We start from the raw sequence: 23,254 nt of genomic DNA on the forward strand, positions 1-23,254 counted from the left end.
TGAGTAGCTGGGATTGCAGGTGCACACCACCACACTCAGCTAATTTTTATATTTTTAGTAGAGGCGGGGTTTCAGCATGCTGGCCAGGCTGGTCTCAAACTCCTGACCTCAAGTGATCCACCTGCCTCACCCTCCCAAAATGCTGAGATTGCAGGCATAAGCCACCACACCTGACCAACTACTCCATCTAAAATAACCTGTTTCTTTCTGATCCTACCTGTTGCTTTATTTTCCTTCTTAGAACTTACCATGTCCTGAAATCATGCTGTGTTCATTCTGTGTCTCTCTCCACTAGAATGTTAGCTCCCAAGAATAGGAACTTTGTCAGTTTTGTACACTTAGCTATCTCTAATCCCTAGAATAGTTCCTGGCAAGTAGCGGGTGCTCTATAAACATTTGTTAAGTGAATTTGTGAATGCGTGAATGAAGAACAGCCACAGAATGTTGGATACACTTAAAGGTATTTTTGTAGCATCAGCTTCTTCCCCCAATAGCCACAGAAGTAAAATACTTAAAGTTTTGTGTCTTCTCACATTTATTTGATGGGAAACAAAACAAAACATAGAAGGTGCATTAGAACTTTTTTCTTTGTTTTAGATATATATACACATACATATATATATATGTATGTGTATATACATGTATATATGTATTTGTAGAAAGTGATTTATTTAAAGAGAGAGAGAAATGGGAAGGAAAGAGAAAGAAACAGCTAACTCTCACACTGAGTGAGAGAATGCAGAAAGATGGAATCCAGGAGAAGAAAGCAGCTTCTACACTGAGTGGAAGGGAATAGAGAGAGATGGAGTTTAGGAGGGGAAGACAGGCTTCCACGAGAGAGTGTGGAAGGGGACTCCAGAGGGGAAGTCCAGGAGAGAGAAAGACGTCTTCCATGAAGGGAGTGTTCGTGGAAGAGGACCTAAACATGGAGTTCCCTTTGTTAACGTTTTCTAGGTTAAGCTCCACCAGATATTTTTTTAAATCCATAAAAGGTATGCAAACCGAAAAATAGATGTCCACAATCTTGATAAGAGTATACGCTTGATTTCTTATCATTTGGATAAAAGCTACGTTATTATTACTAAACCCAGTACAATAGTATTTCATCATCTTACACATGTTTGAGCTTTCAGTCATATTTTAATAACATAATATGTAATATTTTAAAATAATAGTTTTTCTTCCAAGAACATAGTGTTCAAAGAAGTACATTGCAGGAAAAACTGTTTTGGCCATGATGGTGGCTCACACCTGTGATCCCAACACTTTGGGAGGCCAAGGCAGGTGGATCACTTGAAGTCAGGAGTTCAGGACCAGCCTGGTCAACATGACAAAACCCTGTCTCTACTAAAAATACAAAAATTAGCTGGGTGTGATGGTGCACACCTGTAATCTCAGCTACTCAGATGACTGAGGCATGAGAATCTCTTGAACCTGGGAGGTGGAGGTTGCAGTGAGCCGAGATCACACCATTGCACTTCCGGCCTGGGCAACAGAATGAGACTCTGTCTCAAATAAAAACAACAACAAAAACCTGTTTTAACTGTAGTTCATGGTTCCTGTGAAGCTGCCCCATAGGCTGCAGGATAAGGCTTCTGGGCAGACAGGTGAAATTCAGGGTCCTCCCCAGCATACAAGGTCCCCACGGCTGGGCTCTCCTGGTTGTCTCCACTGCCTGCTTTATGTATTCTTCACTCTGCACTGAGCTGTGCATGCTAAACTCTTCCAAACATCAGGCTTTTCTCTGTCTTTCTAGAAAATAGAGAACAAATAGTGCCTTAGGTTTCCCAATGCTTTGCACAATACCTTGTAGAAAGATTTAGATAGATTTTATTTTATTTTATTGTTTTTTTTTGAGACAAGGTCTCTCTTTGTTGCCCAGGCTGGAGTGCAGCGGCACAATCTCAGCTCATTGCAACTTCTGCCTCCCAGGGTTCAAGCTATTCTCCTACCTCAGCCTCCCGAGTAGCTGGGATTAGAGGTGTGTGCCAACATGCTTGGCTAAGTTTTGTATTTTTAGTAGAGACAGGGTTTCACCATGTTGGCCAGGTTGGTCTCAAACTCCTGACGTCAGGTGATCCACCCGCCTCTGCCTCCCAAAGTGCTGGGATTACAGGGTGAACTATTGCACCTGGGCCAATTCTAGGCTCGTCATTTACCTTGTTTGATTAGGCACAATTATTTTAGGTTCCCTGTTTTTATCGTTTGAATAAATGACATTCCCAAATCACTGAAGGTATTTAATCGGAAGTCTCAAAGCTCCTTTAGAAGATTATCAAAGATACACATCTGTAGAATGGACTGTGGGATGCACAATAGATGCAACCTCCATTCTAATCAGGACATCAGCTGTATATTTCTTTGTTTTTCTATCTAGGAAAACAGTATACTCATTATTTTTTAAACTTAAAAACTCATTGTTGGTTTATTAAGCAAGTTTTGTATTTGCTTGTTCAGAAATGTTTGCCAGGTGCTTTCTGTATAGGAATGTTGCTCTGGGTCATGAGGGTGGAGCAGTGAACAAAATAAAGTCAGTCCTCGTGGAGTCCACATTCTGGTGAGGGCAGACAATGACAAATTAATGTGTAATATAATCACCACAATAGCTCATATGTTGATATGTGTATATATAGTCAGCACAGTATAACTATCATATATAGGTGTCTGTGTGGGTATGTCCACATATGTTACCTATACACATCCTCACACACACACTATATAAAGATAATGTCTAAGGTACAATACATAGGATTCAACACCTTGGTTTTCTATGGAGAGAAAATTGGGCTGTGTTACAATGGTTTATTTTTTAAAAACAGAATATCGGCCAGGCACAGGTGCTCATGCCTGTAAACCCAGCACTCTGGGAAAATAAAGCAGTAAAAAGAGAAATTTTGAGGAGGAATCCTATTTTATTTATATGGAGTGATTTGGCTGTTTTAGTAGGATGACATTTGACTGACGCTTGAGTAAAGGAAGCCAGCCCTGTGTGAAAACACTTGGGATATGGCTGAGAGAACAAGAAATGCAAAGTTCTTGAGGAGGTTGTATGCTTGGTGACAAAAAACAATGGAGTGTGTTCCTGGAAGATAAACAAGATAATGCGGATAAACAAAAAGTAGAAATAAAAAATCGTTTGCAGAGGTAAACATGATTTGGTTTATAGTCTTCCAGATTTTTTCTAGTTTCTATGAAATGCTTCCTGTCTACCCTCATAGCTGGCTCCTCTCAGCTTTCTCCCTCAACCCCAGAGTTTCTGGGTTTCTTTTTCCTTTTGTTTTTGTTTTTGAGACAAGGTCTTGCACTGTTGCCCAGGCTGGAGTGCAGCGGTGACATCATGCCTTACTGTGATCATCCTCTCGGACTCAAGTGATCCTCCTCCTCAGCCTCCCAAGTAGCTGGGATTACAGGCACGCTCCACCAAGCCTGGCAAATGGAGTTGCACCATGTTGCCCAAGCCGGTCTTGAATTCTTGGGCACAAGCAGTCCACCTGCTCAACCTCCCAGAGTGCTGGGTTTACAGGTGTGAGCACCTGTGCCTGGCTGCTATTCTGTTTTTAAACAATAAACCATTATAACACAGCCCAACTTTCTCTCCTTAGATAACCATGGTGTTGAATCTTATGCATTGTACCTTAGACATTATCTTTATATAGTGTGTGTGTAAGGATGTGTATAGATAACATATGTGGACATACCCACACAGACACCTATATATGATAGTTGTACTATGCTGACTATATATACATATATCAACATGTGATCTATTGCAGTGAGACTAGAGGAGCTTTCTTTAGTTTATTTGGGCAAATATAAGGAGAAAATACTAGCTTTTAATTTCTTAAATTAACATGATAATTGTATAATATACTACTGGCAAGGACATAAGAAGTAAAGTACAAAAATGTTGTCCCCACCATAACTTCTCAAGCTTCTTATGTGAACCCTCCTAAGTAGAAATCAAAATTAATAAGAATTTGTTAGGAAGTTTGTTGTAAATATTTAAATAAATTATGGCAATCTGTACCTTTTACTTGCTGGTAAAAAATTGGCCAAATTTCTTAACCTTACTTTTCCTATCTATAAAATATGGTTGATAGTATCTTTTCTTTCTAACTCATAGTTTGATGTGAGAATTAAATGAACAAGTGTAGGCTGGGCACAGTGGCTCATGCCTGTAATCTCAGCACTTTGGGAGGCCAAGGTCAGGAGTTTGAGACCAGCCTGGACAACATGACAAAACTCTGTCTCTATTAAAACTACAAAAATTATTGTATTTTTACATGTACCACCATGCCTATAGTCCCACCTACTCAGGAGGCTGAGGCAGGGAGAATTGCATGAACCCAGGAGGTGGAGGTTGCAGTGAGCAGAGATTGCACCACTGCACTCCAGCCTGGGCAACAGAGCAAGACTCCATCTCAATAAATAAATAAATAAGAACAAGTGTAAAAGAATTCTGAAATTTATAAACAAAGCTCTTTTAAAAATATAAGTGATTTTATTTGGTTTATTTGTTATTCTGTGGATTTTTTTTTAATCAGTGAAATGTCACAGTACTTATTGGGAAAGCTTAGTTGATAAAAAATTTGTAGTAAGATTAGATTTTTTAGTAATATTAATACTGCATAAATGTCATTTTTTCAACAAGGCCACTGAAAATTGTGGCCATCTTCTGTTGAACAATTCCTATGCTCCTTCCTTCTTTATTTTTCACCATTGTACTTATCATCATCTGATATACTGAAGCCTTTATTTATTTACTTTAATATTTTCAGTCTCCTACCTGGAAGAGTCCCCTCCCATAATAGGTGTGCATACCTAGTTGTTGAATGACTGAAGGAGAATGAAGGCCTCTTGTGTTCACTGTCATCTGGATTTGTTCTTCAGGCATGATCCCGAATGATGGCCAATGTCCTAGCTTGCTCCTTGACCTTCCTGCTGTGGCTGAAAGTAGGGAGCAAGAAGATTTGCCTTTATGTCAACACCAAGCGACGCGAGTTATTTCCAAGGCCTCAGCATACACAGGAGTGTTGTCTTCTAGATACGCCACTGATACATGGTATGATATCATTTCTATTTGTTTTCACATTATAAAATAGTAGAGTTTTTTTTTTTTTTGCTTCAGAAATGCATGATTTTTGTGGAACATTTGGAAAATATAGAAAAATATTATGAATAAAATTGACTACATTTGACAATTACTATGAGAATTTTATATACTTAAAATTTTGCTGTATGTACAATTTGCTATCTTGCGGTTGTGCACAAAATGGATTAGATAGAGCATTTGCTTGGAGAATGGGAGATTAATTCAGAGTTTATTTTAACAACTCAAGCAAATTCACTTGAGGACAAATTAAAAGAGGACCAATTTAAAAGTGAGAAAATCTACAGGAATCCCTGGACTCATTACATGTTGAGTGTAAGAGGGGGTAGTTGAGGATGACTTGTGTTTCTGGACAAGTAAACTAGATAGATAGTGAGAAATTCATGTAACAATACAATACTATAGGAGCATGAACGGGTTGAAAGAGAAAATGATGAGTTCAGTTTGGAACATGTTGAGGGTTAAAGTATCCATAGAACAACAGAGTTAAATGGAATCAATTAGATACGTGGGTCTGGGAATTAATGTTGAGATCTTTATGAACATGGGTAATTAGGACCAAGATCAAGTGCAGGTGAAACTTTTAGATTTGAATGGTCTTCAACATGAAGCTCAAACAATAAGACGAGCATGGGGCCGAAATTGGAGTCCTGCAAAACAGCAATACTTAAGGCATGAACAGAGGAAGAAAGGGGCAAGCTGGAATGAACAAAGGGTAGGAGAAAATTAGTGAACTAGAGATTGACAAAGAAATCAAAGGAAGAGAACATTTTTACAAAAGGTTCATCATAGACTGTGTTCACATTGCTAGTAAGATCAATCTAGATAAGACAGATAAGTTTTCCTGGGGCTTGGCCACTTGGCCACATGGACGCTCTTGGTAAGCATTGAGCATTGTTAATAGAGTAGAAATCAGAGAGTAGTGTGTTGAGAATTGAACACAAAGACATCGTTAGAACTGACCAGTGTTTTGAAAATCCCGATCATGGGTCAGGCATGGTGGCTCACGCCTATAATCGAAGCACTTTGGGAGGCCGAGATGGATGGATCACCTGAGGTCAGGAGTTCGAGACCAGGCTGGCCAACATGGTGAAACCCCATCTCTACTAAAAATACAAAAATTGGCCAGACATGGTGGCAGGTGCCTGTAATCCCAGCTACTTGGGAGGCTGAGGCAGGAGAATCACTTGAACCCAGGAGGTGGAGGTTGCAGTGGGCTGAGATCACACCACTGCACTCTAGTCTGGGCAACAGAGCAAGACTCCATCTCAAAAAAAAAAGAATACATGTTACTTAGATAACTAGTATTAATGGATCAAGACAAGGGGGGAAAAATATATATATATATATACATACACACACACACACATATATACTGTATGTAAGACATACAACATATATATTACATATTACTATATTCATATGTATATGAAACTTAAGAGAATTGTATTTGCTTGTGGAATATGTAGATGCCATATAGGGGTTAATTAAATATACTCTGTGGGGATGATGGAGGGAGAAGAGAATATTGCACACTTGGAATAGCCTTTGATAATTTGTTAGGAAGAAACTCACTTCTTCCACTGAGATAGGTGCCAGGAAGGAAAGGAAGGTCTGGGTGTAGGTACTTTTTATAGCTTGGGGGCAGGAATCCAAAGGGATTTTTGTCCAGTGACGATGTTTGTTTGTTTCTGTCACTTAGAAGAAGGTTATTTGCTACTAAGATTGATGAAGTGCTAATAAAGTGGGCATTAAAAGTAGAGATGTTGGAGCAGAGATTAGCTTTTGAAAGCATGGTGGGAGAGTCACCACCTAGTGGTAGGGAGGAGTTTAGAAAAATATTTACCCTCTTTTTTCCAGGGCCCCAGGGAGTGAGAGAATGAGCTTCACCCACTTGAGTGTGGTATATTTGGCAGAGAACCAGAGCTGTTGAAGAGGAGGTTCAGAGAACGTTCAGTGAAGAGGTCAGGGTGTGGATAGTTTGTTTACAATTCTAGCAGATTCCATGGAGAGTGATGGATGATGTGCATGGCAGGTCTTGGAGTGGTGTGTGACAAAAGAAGCACATCTGAAGGAAAACCCAGAAAGGTGTGGCGTCATGAGTAGGGAGATAAATGCACAACAGCGTTGGAGGTTTCGGTAAAGCATAGGAAGGATGAGAGATAGGGTGGGCTTCATTGGCTTTAAATGTTTTTGTGAAAACCTCAATCTGAGTGTGATTTTTGTGTTGACATGGGAGATATCTTAGATTTAGATGATACACATTTCTCTGTTCAGCCATCTGAACTTTCACACAGAGTTTTAGACAGAAACTGCATCAAAAGTTGTTTTCCGTGCTTCTGCATAGCCCACATCTGAGTGGAAGGAAGGGATATAGAAAGGCCCAACAGCCTCTCTACTCTGCGAAAGCAGGCTGGTATGTAGCAGGAGAGTTCTGTTGGGCCTGATGTCCTAACACGCTATCCAGTGCAGTCCCTGGAGGAACGCACAGTGATAACGTAAGCAACGGATTTGTTTCCTTAGGACAGATGCCAAAAATGGAGAAGTTAGGAAAATATTTTATGGCTTTTTCTATAGCCAAATTTTTTTCTTATTTCTTTTTGTTTTTGAGACAGGGTCTCACTCTGTTGCCCAGGCTGGAGTGCAGTGGCGCCATCTCAGCTTACTGCAACCTCTGCTTCCCGGGTTCACACCATCCTCCCACCTCTGCCTCCTGAGTAGCTGGGACTACAGGCATGAGCCACCAAGCGTGGCTACTTGGATAATTTTTGTACTTTTTTTTTTTTTTTGTAGAGATGGGGTTTTGCCATGTTGGCCAGATGGTCTGAAACTCCTGGGCTTAAGCAATCCACCTGCCTCAGCCTCCCAAAGTGCTCAAATTATTTTTCCATGACATACCTTTGTTTTTTAAAATTTGTCTTTTGCTTAGTGTGAATAGTTGAATCTGGCAGAAGAAAGCTGAAATGAGGCTGCTTCTCTGATCTGTAGAATTGTAACTGCAGAATGAGAAGAATCAGAAAAGATCTAAACAAACTTCCAAGTCCACCCCTCCTTCCTTGGAGTTTGTGTCTTACCCAAATTGACCTCAGCTTCAGAGAAGGAAGATATGCTTTATTCTTATCTCATTGCTTTTTCTTTTAAAGTGAGTATTTGACAAGCTGATTTCTTATGCAGCCACGGGCATTTAAGGACTCCAACGTAACCTTGTCTTAGGAGATTAGTCTTGTACTTGAAAGTTCTTTTTTGGCTTGCTATTGGAGATTTAGGGTAAATTTAAATTTCAGCGGGTTCCAGAAGAATTCCTGTAAATCATACTCCTTCTTTTAATCTTTAAGGGTATGCCCCATGGAGTTAGGTTCATAGGTGAATATTTATTGCCACTCAGGAGCCTGCCTGAGTAATGCATAGATTATTTTAGATGATAGTCTTTCAGATAATCAGGGTGTCATGAACTGGTAAACAGTATTCTACAGTTTCTTCCTTGCATTGATTTTTGTCAGTGGAGGAGGTGAGCTTCCTCCTATCAAACTATCAAGGGTTATTCCAAGTGGGTTATTCTCAGCAGAGTTGTGTGTCTACGTGCGTGCGCATGCATCTGTGTGTGTGAGTGCACCAAGGGTAAGTATATAGTGATTGTGATGTTTTATCTACACTGCATTTTCACACCAACTTCTCCTTACATTAGGAGGCAGGACTGGTGTTAACAGGTAAGGTGCCCCTTGAAAGTAGAGATCTCTAGAAAGGGGACTGTGGGCAGGCAGGGTATAATTCTGTGGAAGGAATTCAGGTGCTCTTGTTCAGAGCACAGTAGTCCCCCCTTATCCTCAAGGAATATGTTCCAAGACCCTCACTCATGCCTGAAACCACAGACAGTACCAAGCCCTATGTATACAATCTTTTCTCTGTACGTACATACCTGTGATAAAGTTTAATTTGTAAATTACATACAATAAGAGATTCACAACAATAACTAGTAATGAAATAGATCAGTACTGCCACAGTTGATCTGATAACCAGGATGGCTACTGAGTGACTTCTGGGCAGGCAGTGTATATAGCGTATGGATATGCTGGACAAAGTGGAGATTCACATCCCAGGCTGGACAGCAAGATATTTCCTCATGCTGCTCTGAACGGCATGCAATTTAAAACCTATGAATTGTTTATTTCTGAAATGTTCCATTTAAGAGTTTTGCTGTTACTTCAGTTGACCACAGGTAACTGATACCAAGGAAAGCAAAACTGCAGAAAACAAAACCTCAGCTGAGTGGAGGGGACTACCATGTTCTTTGTTTCCGAGGTCACTTGAGATTGTGTTTTCAGACCTCACCTGGTTTCAGTCTTTTTCTTCCTCATCTCTGTTATTTTTGGCTGTTTAAAGACCTATGGGTGCCCCTAGTGGGTTCATGGGTATTTCTCAGACATTAGGAGGTCAGTGGTATGGATGTAATATGAGTGCTGTTCAAATCTTTCTTCTGGTGCTTATACCTGTATACCTTGAAAGGGTTTCCTTTGTATCTATATTTCCTTACCTGTAAAGTAGGTAGTTCTATATATTGAATAAGAATGCATACAAACCAGGGGTGGTGGCTCACGCCTATAATCCTAGCACTTTGGGTGGCCGAGGTGGGAGAATCACTTGAGGCCAGGAGTTCAAGACCAGCCTGTGCAACATAGTGAGAACCTGGCACTAAAAAAATGTAAAGTAAGCCTGGCATGGTGGTACATGCCTGGGGGCCTAGGCAGAGGATCTCTTGAGCCCAGTAGTTCAAGGTTACAGCAAGCTATGATCACACCACTGCACTCCAGCCTGGCAATCACAGTGAGAGCCTGTAGCTATTTTTTATTGTATTTTTTTCTTCTTCTTCTTTGAGACAAGTTCTCGCTTTGTCACCCAGGCTAGAGCGCAGTGATGTGATCATGGCTCACTGCAGCCTTGACCTCCCAGGCTCAAGTAGTCCTCCCACCTCAGCCTTTCAAGTAGCTGGGATCACAGCCACCTGCCACCATGAATACCTAATTTTTAAATTTTTTTTAGAGACAAGATCTCAGTATGTTGCTTAGGCTGGTCTAAACTCCTGGCCTCAAGCGATCCTCCCACCTTGGCCTCCCAAATTGCTGGGATTACAGGTCTGAGCCATAGCATCTGGTCTAGTTTTTTTTTAAGTGCATGTAAAAGATTTATACAATTTTATTGGTCAACTATAAGTTAGTAAAACTGGGAAAGGATGCGTTTAACAGACTTTACTATAACAGCCTTGCTGATAGTAAATGGTTAATAGAAGGTTTGCAGTGATGTTGGTGGCAGTGACAACGATAGGCTTGTGGGCCCTGATGTATACCCAGGGTGGTATCCATTGTTGCTGGGTTTATTAAAACACTCAAGGAGATTGTTGGTTTAAAAGAAAAATGTAATAAGATAGGATCAAATCACAGTAAAGCCATGTGTCAGAGGCTGATGTCTGGGAGGATGATGAACTTCAGAAGAAAGACATACTTGAAATGGGGAAAACAAATCATGTTGCAGATGTAATAGCATGCAAATGAGTAGAAATGGCTTCAGGTATTGGATACTTTGTTAGGAACAGTGGGAGGAGAAATAGGAGGCTAGGTGTCATAGCTGGGGAAAGGATTAACTGAGTTAATGTGATATTTTAAGGTCCCAACACCGTGCCTGGCATCTAGTCCCTTCTATATAAATGGTGGATATTTAATAGGTTCATATTTGAATTAGACTGCCAAAACTTATGTGTACATTCAGAATATCAGGAGGAGAAGGAGGAAAAGGGAGAAAATGAGTATTTGCATTTCAGAGAGGGCTACTCTGGAGTGTGAGTTGGGAGAAAAAAAGGGGTTTGTGGGAGTTTATGGCCTCAAGTATGTCACACTTCCCAGTTCTTACAGTGCTGTTGCAGCGGTGACCCACACTGCAGATGAACGTGAATGTGAACAATTAGGACGAGAGTTACATAGAAATACTACACTAATGCCTTCGAAAATATAATTAGAGCTTTGATTACTAATTCAGGCTCTACAGAAGGCCAGAAGAGACGTAATGTTCTGGAAGCAACTTACCCTGTAAGGGTTGAACTTCTGTTTCTTAAGGAAACTCTTAAATACAATTTTACATATTAATAAAACGCACACATTTTAAGGTGCAGTGTACTAAGTTATATATACATTCATGTTATATACACTCCAGTGAAGATAAGGAACATTTCTGTCACCTAGAAAGTTCCCCTTTGTGTGTCTGGCACCAGGCAACCATTAATCTTATTCTAACACTGTACATTAGCTTTTCCTATTCTAGAACACATGTACATGTAGTCATACAGCAGGTACTTCTTTTGTGTCTAGCTTCTTTTGCTCAGGACAATGTCTGAATGTTAATATAAGGGAACACCTAATTCTTTATATACTGGTGTTAGGTAATAATTTGCTCTGCATCTTCAAAATCACGGTGGAACATCTGTACAAGTAACCTTACCAGTTTAGAAAACACTAGTGCCCATACCATAGAATATTGCCATATAGAATCTACATTTAAAGAGGAAAAAGAAATTGTGAGATTACTTAGCCACAATTGGAGCTCTCGCTGATTCCATCGTTTTTGGGTGCTGAGTTTACTTGACCTCCATATTGCTTAGTATGTAGAAATTTTATGTGAAAATAAGTGGCTATCTGGAGTCATCAGATTTTGTATGATGAAAATTTTATTTAAGAAGAGTTTGTATATCATGATCAAGTCTTACCATTAATATCTACTTGTTTGCTCATGGGGTACAGTATCTCCACCCCACCCTCAAATCTGTAAAGCATTGTAACTGTAGGCATTTGTGATAAAGGTCTGAAATAAAATACATTGTTTCAATTGGATGATTTATTCTTTTGGGGAATAATTTGGTTATAAATCTGGTTGAATGTAAGAGGCAAAAGTTCAGTTCTTTTTTTTTTTTTAATATAGAATATTGCTCTGTCTCCCAGGCTGCAATGCAGTGGCTTGGTCTTGGCTCACTGCAACCTCTGCCTCCCAGATTCAAGCGGTTCTCCTGACTCAGCCTCCCAAGTAGCTCACACTGGCTATTTTTGTATTTTTAGTAGAGATCGTGTTTCATTATATTGGCCAGGCTGGTCTCAAAGTCCTGACCTTGTGATCAGCCCACCTTTGCCTCCCAAAGTGCTGGGATTACAGGCGTGAGCCACCATGCTCAGCCAGTTCACTTCATTTTTAAAACTTAATTTTTTTAAAACAGTTTTTGATTCACAGAAAAATTGAGAGGAAGGTACAGAGATATCCTGTACACCTCCTGCCCCCACATGCATAGCCTCCCCTATTGTCAGCATTGCCCACCAGGGTGGCACATTTGTCATAATTGATAAAATTGATAAATTGACACATCATCTTCACCCAGAGTCCATAGTTTAGATTAGGTTTCACTCTTGGTGTTGTATGTTCTGTGGGTTTGGCAAGTTCTGTTATTTTGATATTTGAGTTTCTATCTGATTGAGCTATTGATCATACTTAATCACAGTGCAAATTATAAAATTTGAGGTTAGAAATTCCTTGTTAAAGTTTCAAATATGTTTGTGCAAATTTATATCTTAATATGTACAGTAAAAGTATTTTCTCAGTAGATTTTAATTTGGGTTAAAAGGTACATGTGTTCATCAGTGTAAAGTGACTACATTAATTTGTATAATTGCTCATCTCCTGTGACTGTATTTCTGAAACTAATCATACTATCTAGATAAGCTTTCACAAGTTTTATCTCTCATTAGGTATGAACTAGTCTGAACAAAATGTGTGTATATTAAAATCCTGAAGAAAGGTAATATGCTATGCAAAAGTCAGTGAGTTTCTTCCAACACACTAATCATTTTATGACAGACTTTGTCAAAGAAATCTAAAATTGTTCATATTCTAGGTAGAGTGGTTTCCCTCATCCCTTCTAAGTTGTATGTGAGAGTCAGCGGTTTAGGAAATTTTTAGTTTTTACTTTTTAAAATTAAGAAACAAATAACCCATACCATTTGTTGAAGTTTGGTTTTCCTTCTATTTTAGGGTTTGTTTTTTTTCAATTAAAGAATTTAGGCCAGGTGTAGTGACTCATGCCCATGATCCCAACATTTTGGGAGGCCAAGGCAGGAGGACTGCTTCAGTCCAGGTGTTTGAAACCAGTCTGGGCAACATAACAAGACCCTGTATCTACAAAATGTAAAAAAAAATAGCCAGGTATGGTGGTGCATGCCTGTAGTCCCAGCTACTCGGTGACGCTGCAGTGAGCTCTGATTGTGCCACTGCACTGCAGCCTGGGTAACAGAGTGAAACTCTGTCTCAAGAAACAAAACAACAAAACAAGAAAGAAAAGAAAAAGAATGTAATGCCTATGATGATAGCATAAAGGTGTAATGTTGAAAACGCTTGCCTTTTTTTTTCCTTAATGACTCTATGATTTGGGGTACAGGAAAGTGGAACATGGAGAGGAGGAAGGTTTGTATTGTTTTAGGTTTTGTTTTGGATCTTATTTCAATTAGTATTTAACAGAGAATTCTAAAATACAGCAGATCATGAAGATATTTTTTGCAGGAATATCCATATTCTAAGAGACAAGATACAATCCGATATGTTTGGCTCTGTGTCTCCACCCTACAAATCTCATCCCAAATTGTAATCCTCATGTGTCAGGGGAGGTGATCGGATCATGCAAGTGGTTTCCTCATGCTGTTCTCATGATAGCAAGGGAGTTCTCATGAGATCTGATGATGTAAAAGCGGCAGTTTCCTCCACACTCCCTGTCCGTCTCCTGCCAACATGTAAGATGTGCCTTGCTTCCCCTTTGCCTGTGAGACTGTGAGTCAATTAAACCTCTTTTTTTTTTTTTTTTAATAAATTACCCAGTCTCAGGTAGTATATTTATAGCAGTCTGAAAATGGACTAATACAGAGAATTGGTCCTGGCAGAGTAGAGTACTGCTATAAAGATAATCTGAAAATGTGGAAGCAATTTTGGGACTGGCTAATAGGCAGAGGTTAGAATGATTTGGAGGGCTCAGAAGCATACAGGAAGATGTGGGAAAGTTTGGAACTTCCTAGAGACTTCTTGAATATTTTTGACCAAAATGCTGATAGTGATATGGACAATGAAGTCCAGGCTGAGTTGGTCTCAGATGGAGATGAGAAACTTATTGGGAACTGGAGCAAAGGTCACTCTTGCTATGCTTTTGCAAAAAGACTGGTGGCATTTTGCCCCTGCCCTAGAGATCTGTGGAACTTTTACCTTGAGAGAGATGATTTAGGGTATCTGGCAGAAGAAATTTCTAAGCAGCAAAGCATTGAAGATGTGACCTGGCTTTTTCTGAAAGCATTCAATCATATATGTACACAAAAAGATGGTTTGAAATTGGAACTTATGTTTAAAAGGGAAGCAGAGCATAAAGGTTTGGAAAATTTGCAGCCTGACCATGTGGTAGAAAAGAAAAACCTATTTTCTGGGGAAGAATTCAATCTGGCTGCAGAAATTTGCATAAGTAACAAGGAGCTGAATATTAATAGCCAAGACAAGGGAGAAAATGTCTCCAGGGCATGTCAGAGATCTTTGTGGTAGCCCGTCCCATCACAATCCCAGAGGCCTAAGAGTGAAAAATGGTTCTGTGGGCCAGGCCCAAGGCCCTGCTACTCTCTGCAGCCTTGGAACTTTGTACCCTGCATCCCAGCTGCTCCAGCTCCAGCTGTGGTGAAAAGGGGCCAAGGTACAGCTCAGGCTGTTGCTTCAGAGGATCCAAGCCCCAAGCCTTGACAATTTCCATGTGGTGTTGGGCCTGAGGGTGCACAGAAGACAAGAGTTGAGCTTTGGGAACCTCTGCCTAGATTTCAGAAGATGTATGAAAATGCCTGGATATCCAGGCAGAAGTCAGCTGCAGGGTGGAGCCCACATGGAGAATATTTACCAGGGTAATGGAGAGAGGAAATGTGAGGTTGAAGCCCCCCACACAGAATCCCCATGGGAGCACTGCCTTCTGGAGCTGTGAGAAGAGAGCCACTGTCCTCCAGACCCCAGAATGGTAGCTCCACTGACAGCTTGTACCATGCAGCTGGAAAAGCCACAGGCACTCACCACCAGCCTGTGAAAGCAGCCGTGGGAGCTATACCCTGCAGAGCCACAGAGGTGGAGCTGCTCAAGGCCTTGGGAGCCCACCTCTTGCATCAGCATGTCTTGGATGTGAGACATGGAGTCAAGGGAGATCATTTTGTAGCTTTAAGATTTAATGATTATGCCCAGGCACAGTGGCTGACGTATATAATCCCAGCACTTTGGGAGGCTGAGTGAGGCAGGTGAATCACCTGAGGTGAGACCAGCCTGGCCAACATGGCAAAACCCCATCTCTACTAAAAATATAAAAATTAGCTGGGTGTGGTGGTGCATACCTGTAATCCCAGTTACTTGCAGGGCTGAGGCAGGGAATTGCTTGAACTGGGAGGTGGAGGTTGCAGCGAGCCGAGATTACATCACTGCATTCCAGCCCAGGCCACAGAGGGAGACTCCATCTCAAAAAAAAAAAAAAAAGATTTAATGTCTACCCCATCAGGTTTTGGACTTATGTGGGGTCTTTGTTCCCTTTGTTTTGGCCAGTTTCTCCTATTTGGAGAACATTAGGAATGAAAACATCTACCCAATGTCTGTACCCCCATTGTATCTTGGAAATAACTAACTTGTTTTTGATTTTATAGGCTTCTAAGTAGAAGGGACTTGCCTTGTCTCAGATGAGACTTTGGACTTGGACTTTTGGGCTAATGCTGAAATGAGTTAGGACTTTGGGAGACTGTTGGGAAGGTATGATTGGTTTTAAAATGTGAAAAGGACACAAGAGTTGGAAAGGGCCAGGATGGGATGATATGGTTTGGCTCTGTGTACCCACCCAAATCTCATCTCAAGTTGTATTTCCCATGTGTCAGAAGAGGGACCTGGTGGGAGGTGATTGGATCATGGGGACAGTTTTCCCCTGTTGTTCTCATGATAATGAGGGAATCATCATGAGATCTGATGATTTAAAAGTGGCAGTTTCCCCTGTGCACTCTCTCTCTCCTGCCTTCCCTTATCTTCTGCCATGTTTATAAGTTTCCTGAAGCCTTTCCAGCCATGTGAAACTATGAGTCAGTTAAACCTCTTTTCTTTGTAAATTACCCAGTCTCAGGTAGTATCTTTATAGCAGTGTGGAAATGGACTAATACATAATCTAAGTGCATCATATATTGAGATAGCAGATAAATTACATCAATATAAGGGATTTTTAAGGTACTATTAAATAAAAAATGGTGAAGATTATGATGCTATGTGGGTAGATTTTTGTTATAAGTTCAAGTGAAAAAACTTATAGAGGAAATGAATATAGATTGAGCCTCAATTAATATTTAATTCTTGTTACTACTACACAGGATTATCAAAATAGGAAAGTTTGTGCTATGATTACAGTTATGATAATATAGTTGCAAAAAACAAGAATGTAATAGGCTAAAGTGAAAACCATTTACTTAAATTGGTGGAATTGTGGGTGTATCATTCAGGGATTACAATTACATACTCAAACAGAAACCCCATCAAATGTGGCTTAACCAAATAGAGGCGTAAATTTTTTTCATGTGAAAAGTCCTGAAGAAGGTGGTCTTAGGATGGTGTGGTGCTGCTGTCATCAGGGTCTTAAATATCTTCATACTTTCTGCTCTGCTACCCTTAATGTATGGCCTTACTCCTCATTGTTTCTGTATGATTTGAAGATGATTGTTTGACCACCAATACCATCTGTGAATTCTAGGCAAGAAGAAGGGGAGGGCATAGAGCAAAAGGCTCCTGCCAGCTGATTCTCCTTCCTTTTAATAAGTTTTCCTGGAAGTCTCATCCAAGGACTTTTGGTTCCATATCACTGATCAGCACTGTGGCACACAGTTCCCATTAGCTGAAAGAAAGTCCGGAAAATGTACTTTTTTCAAAGCTGGGCATAATGCCACCTAGAATAAAAGAGGGGTTATGCTGGTATGGAAGAAGGGGAGGAAAAAGATGTTAGATAAGTAAGCTGCAAGTGTCTGCCAAGTTGTTTTCCCCTGAATGCTATGATACTTTTAATCATAAAAATTAGACTGGCTAAGATAAAAAAGACATCTGGTAGTGGATGAGATGTAACAATCCTAATTTCTTAACTGATATTTGGCTTGTCTAGATCCTTTCGGCCTTCTCCTTTTCACACGGCCTTACAACGGTTTCATCCTAGAGAGTAAGTCTGTAAAGGGCCAAGAAGGTGGAGTTTTGCTGTACTTAATAGGGCTCACTTGAGAGTTTGGAGAAAAATGGCAGTATAGAAACTTAGGACTAAAACAGATTTGGATACATAAGGAGAGATTGTGAGGTTGTATAGTATGCTTAAGCCTTCTCCAAGCTTCAGTTCCTCCTGTGTAAAATATAATAGGACCTGCTGTGCTTATTTTATAGATTAGAGGGATTTTTGGTTTTGAGACAGGGTCTTGCTCTGTTGCTCAGGCTGGAGAATAGTAATGTGATCATTGCTCATTGCAGCCTTGAACTCCTGATCTCAAATGAACCTCCTACCTCAGCCTCCCCAGTAGTTGGGACTACAGGTGTGCCACCATGTCCAGCTAATTTTTTTTTAATTTTTGTAGAGATGAGGTCTCACCGTGTTGTCCAGGTTGCTCTCAAACACCTGGGCTCAAGTGATCTTCCTGCCTTAGCCTCTCAAAGCACTGGGATTACAGCCATAAGCCCACCACACCTGGCCAAGGGTTTTTATGAAAATGAAGTGGAAGAAGTAGTGCCTACATTTTTGTATGGAGTAATGCAATTTACAACATCAGACCTATTTCATTTGGCGGTCCAAAGCCACACACCTGTTTCATGGTACCAGTTAGACTTGAGCTTAGGATACTTGATTTCTCTTCCAGATAATACACAGCGCTGTCTACTCATTATTAGATTGCATTAATCTTATAAGTAACTACTCTGTAACTCAGCATTTTACATTATCCAGTTCAGGAATTCTTTTTTTTTTTTTTTTTTTTTTTTTTTTTTTTTTTTGAGGCAGGGTCTTGCTTTGTCACCCAGGCTGAAGTGGAGTGACACGAACATGGCTTACTGCAGTCTTGACCTCCCAGGCTCAAGCAGTCCTCCTGCCTCAGCCTCCTAAGTAGCTGGAACTACAAGCATGTGCCACCATACACAGCTATTTTTTTTGTAGAGACAGGGTTTCACCATGTTCAATTCAGCAGTTCTATTCTAACTTAACTTGATGGAAGAAAATATGATGGTGTAGGTGGGAGGCAGTGAGGATAATATTAGATAATGTAAGTAACAGAAAAGTTCCATGTAAGTACACGAAATATTCATGGGATATAAATGACAGGAAATATTTAGGGCTAGAAAGAGGGATCATGTTGACCTGTTCATGTTGATATGTATGATACATGTTGATTTCTGTCTTAGCAGGTCAAACAATACCAAATTTTTTGTTTTGTTTTGTTCTTTCTTTTTCTTTCTTTCTTTCTTTCTTTTTTTTTTTTTTATGAGACAGAGTCTCGCTCTGTTGCCCAGGCTGGAGTGCATTGGCATGATCTCGGCTCACTGCAACCTCCGCCTCCTGGATTCAAGCAGTTCTCCTGCCTCAGCCTCCTGAGTATCTGGGACTACAGGAGTGTGCCACCACGCCCGGCTAATTTTTTGTATTTTTAGTAGAGATGGGGTTTCACCGTGCTAGCCAGGATGGTATCGATCTCCTGACCTTGTGCTCCACCCGCCTTGGCCTCCCAAAGTGCTGGGATTACAGGTGTGAGCCACCACGTGATTACCGTGTGAGCCAGCCAACAATACCAAATTTTAAGGAATACATTTTATAACATTTTACATATTGATAGAGAAATGAATTTGAAATTGTACAAATAAAATACAAACTTAGCATCTAGAGTGTCACCAGTAAGAGTGTTTATGATAATTCTGTGATTTACTCATGCTAGGTGTGGATTTCTTGAGTTGAATGTTAAAGCAATATATTTTTACTTTGTATATTTATTGATGTAAATTTTTACAAACTTAAAAATTGAGATTCATTTGACTACCTATAGATTTTGCAATTTGAAAACTTTCCGAGGACCTTTAATAATGAGTATGCCTTAAAATTGTATTTTTTTTTCTTTCTCTCTGTTTAGTGAATTACCTGAGAGAGAAGAAGGTGAAGGAGAAGAAACTCCAAATTTTAGCCACTGGGGTCCACCAAGAATGTATGTGGATGACATTATTGGCTTTCTCAATAGGAGCACAATCAGTTACTCTTTTCTTTAACTTTTTAGAACATCATTTAGTCATACTCTAATGATGGAGAAATTGTGATAATTCACCTGTAAGCTGGCCTACATTTTAGTTTCATGTTGTCTTATCTAGAGATTTTTAGCCGAACGAAACAACTGTAACCAATATTAAGAATATCTTTGATACTCTTTCAGAGAAAGCAGTTTAGAAATGTCCATCTACAGGTATAGTTTATCACTATGTCATTAAGCAAGTCAGGTAAAGCTGCCTTGAATGTTGTAAAGCTTCCGTTTTTGGTAAACAACAATAACAGTAGTTGAGACTTCTAGTGTATATCAATTTATCCCTACCTTTCTCCCCTGGTGGAGAGTCCATGTTTGTGCTAAAAGAATGTATTGAAAACCCATTTTCCCTTGGATATGGGGGAAGTTTTAAGTACTTACCAGTCCCTGTAGTTTTAAGTCCTTGCCAGGGCTGTACTTTAAGATGATGAAAGTCTTCCTTCAGCTGTTCTCTGTATTCCGTATCCATTATTAATTCCACCACCTCCATCCAAACTGATTCTTTTCTTGTAATTGAAATCTGAATTTGTCTTAAAAAATTTAAGAGTTGTTTTCTGAGTTAATTTTTTAATGAGTTGATTATTGGCTGCAGTCCAAAATTTATAATATTTTGAGGTGGGCAGTTTTTATTTCAAACTTTCTTTTAAATAATGACATGGAGGTAGGAAGAAATCAAAACCTTCTGGCCTTAGGAGCAAGTAAAATCTGTCCTCTGATTAAAAAACCACAGAGTTAAACCTGCCAACTGGGAAAAGCCACTTGGGCCATGAGCCACTCAGTGGCAAATTTACTTTATTCTGAAAGTCTGTATTTTTTGCTAAAATGACATATGTGGCTTTCTTAATTTTTTTTTTCCCATTTGTTTTTTCTTCAGTCCATTCTTTGCTAATGTTAGGGATATAAATGAAAAGGACTAATCACAGAAAACATATCGTGATAGGAGATGGGAACATTAGGGCTTAGCTAAATCTTTACTGAATATTAAGAGTTATATTTATTGTTTTAGAAATCTATGCTTTTCAGAACTGAAACTTTCACGTCATGAATTATTGATAACATCTTACAATGTTGGAACTACATATCGTTTGTATAACATTTGTAAAAATATATTTAGAAAATTTATATAAAATGTTGAGTCATAACAATAGGATACAAATGGAATAGTTGCAGTCCAAGAGATTAAATTAACTTGTTGATGAGTGAATTTTGTTTTTTCCCTTTATATAGTGTTGAGATTTTTAGAGTCCAAGAGATTAAATTAACTTGTTGATGAGTGAATTTTGTTTTTTTCCTTTATATAGTGTTGAGATTTTTAGAGAACCCAATGTGTCCCTTGGGATCAGTATTGTTGGTGGACAAACTGTTATAAAACGTCTAAAGAATGGAGAAGAACTTAAAGGTATATTTATCAAGCAAGTTTTAGAAGACAGTCCAGCGGGGAAGACAAACGCACTTAAAACTGGAGATAAAATACTTGAGGTAAATGATGTTAAAGTACTGTTTTTATTGGAAACATACTGTAAGACTGTGGAATAATCATTTAGCCAGAAGACTTTTCTTCGTGTGCTGGGGAGCATGTGTGTACAGTTGGTGTGCTTTATTTATATACTTTAGTTTGTACATTCTATGCACAATTTATGAGTTTCTCAAGTGAGTGGGGGGGGTAAACAAATAAAATGATAAAAAAAAAACTTCAGCTGATCGCAAAAAACACTAACAAAGGGCTCTATGTAGAACAGGGCAGATGGTAGGCATTATGCTTCTCCCACAGTCTTTAACAAGCTCTGAATTTTTTCCTTTGAAGCTCTAAATTTTATAATTGTTTGTCAATAGGATATATATTGTTGTTTAGAGAAAGAAGTTGACCCTAGAAGGTGTAAGACTCCATTGGGGGAGGGGGAGGATCCATGGTTCGCACTTGATATGCTTTGTGGGAGCTAAGTTGTTGTTTTTTGTTTTTTTGGTTTTTTTTTTGAGACAGAATCTTGCTCTGTCACCCAGGCTGGAGTGTAGTGGCGTGATCTTGGTTCACTGCATCCTCTGCTTCCTGGGTTCAAGCGATTCTCCTGCCTCAGCCTCCTGAGTAGCTGGGATTACAGGTATGCACTACACACTCAGCTAATTTTTTTTGTAGTTTTAGTAGAGATGGGATTTCACCATGTTGGCCAGTCTGGTCTCAACTCCTAAGCTCGTGCTGTGCCCACCTCGGCCTACCACTGTGCTGGGATTACTGGTGTGAGCCACCACGCCTGGCCTGGGAGCTAGTTTTAAAGGCACTTCAGGCCGAGCATGGTGGCTCATGCCGGTAATCCTAGCACTTTGGGAGGCCGAGGCAGGCGGATCAGTTGAGGTCAGGAGTTTGAGAGCAGCTTGGCTAACATGGTGAAACCCCATCTCTACTAAAAATACAAAAATCAGCCGGGCGTGGTGGCTGCGCCTACATTCCCAGCTACTTGGGAGGCTGAGGCAGGAGAATCGCTGCAACCCGGAAGGCGGAGGTTGCAGTGAGTCGAGATTGCGCAGCTGCCCTCCAGCCATGCAACAGAGTGAGACTCAGTCTCAAAACAGAAAAAAAAAGTGGGGTGAGGGGTGGGGGACATGAAAACCACTAAGAGTGCCCTGAAGTCTGAATGTGATACATTTCTTTTCACTCGGTTAATTGGGTGACACCATGGTGGGTATCTTTAATCCCGTTATTTGCTTGTTCTGATTCATGCTTTATGATGCTAACCATCAACCATGGTGTTTCAGCTCTAATGGAATACAAAGAGCCCTGGATGTCATGTGTTGGAATCAGAGTCTGTCCTTTTTGGGTTCTATGTGTTTTTGGACAAATCATTAGACCTACAGATTTTCAGTTTTCAAATAAAATGGAAATGAGAATTCAAAATCTATAGCATTATTGTGAGGATTAAATTAAAGAATTATATAAAAGCAGCTCTGTATACAAATTTTGAGTTATATTTGTGCTGTGCAATGTTTAAAACCATTTTCAAACATACTGCTAATATGGCAATGAAGATGACCAAAAGTCCCTTACCTTATGGTGTTTACATGATAGTGGGAGTGGGGAATAGAGAATAAAATAAATAAGTATATGTAGAATGTCAGGTTGTAATAAGTACCTAGGGAACAAAATAAAGCAGTGGAGGAGAATAAGGAGTGTAGGGGTTTGGGGGTGGTGAAAGCAATAGTTGCAATTTTAATAGCTTCATTATGGAAGATGATACTGGGACAAACATAGGAAATGAGAGTGTGAGCCATGTGGGTATATGGACGAAGAAAAACATGCAAAAGCTCTGAGATAGGAGCTTGCCTGGATATGTTCAAGGAGCAGCAGGAAGTCCAGCAATAATAGCATAGCATGAACAAGCCAGAAGGGGTAAGAGAAAAGGGCTGAGGAGTGATGGGAAATCACATCATGTAGAGCCTGAAAGCTCTGGAAGGTCTTCTGCTCTGAATGCAGTGGAGAGTCACTGGAGAATTATCAGCATGGAAGTATGTATTGTTTCAAAGGAGTATTCTGGCTTCTGGGGCTGGGATGGAAGGAGGGGCCTCAGCTGGAAGGCTGTTGCAGTCACTTAGGAGAGAAAGAATGGCAGCTTGGACCAGGAGGGGAGCAGTCAGGTTGTAGTATATTTTGCAAGTAGAATAATAGGACTTAACTAACAGAATGAATGCAAAAGAGAAAAGTGGCAAAGATAATTCAAAAGATTTTCAACTTGAGGAATCAAAGATGGAATTTCCATTTGCTGAGATGGGGAAGACTGTGGGAGAA

The 23,254-nt window shown here is 39.9% G+C and overlaps 1 protein-coding gene across 10 annotated transcripts in view; it reads left to right on the forward strand.

The window, feature by feature from the left end:
- Positions 1–23,254, forward strand: part of PATJ (PATJ crumbs cell polarity complex component) — a 399,000-nt gene that overhangs the window by 124,303 nt on the left and 251,443 nt on the right. For all 10 annotated transcript variants that reach the window (XM_064372414.1, XM_064372417.1, XM_064372415.1 and 7 more), the window contains exons 22-24: positions 4,891–5,062; positions 19,315–19,386; positions 20,778–20,955. In XM_064372414.1, coding sequence (XP_064228484.1) covers positions 4,891–5,062; positions 19,315–19,386; positions 20,778–20,955 — 422 coding nt within the window. The remainder of the gene's footprint in view (positions 1–4,890; positions 5,063–19,314; positions 19,387–20,777; positions 20,956–23,254) is intronic.

Source organism: Aotus nancymaae, unplaced genomic scaffold (assembly GCF_030222135.1).
Source record: "Aotus nancymaae isolate 86718 unplaced genomic scaffold, 86718_ANA_hifiasm-v0.15.2.pri h1tg000007l, whole genome shotgun sequence".
In the NCBI taxonomy this organism is placed as follows: Eukaryota; Metazoa; Chordata; class Mammalia; order Primates; family Aotidae; genus Aotus; species Aotus nancymaae.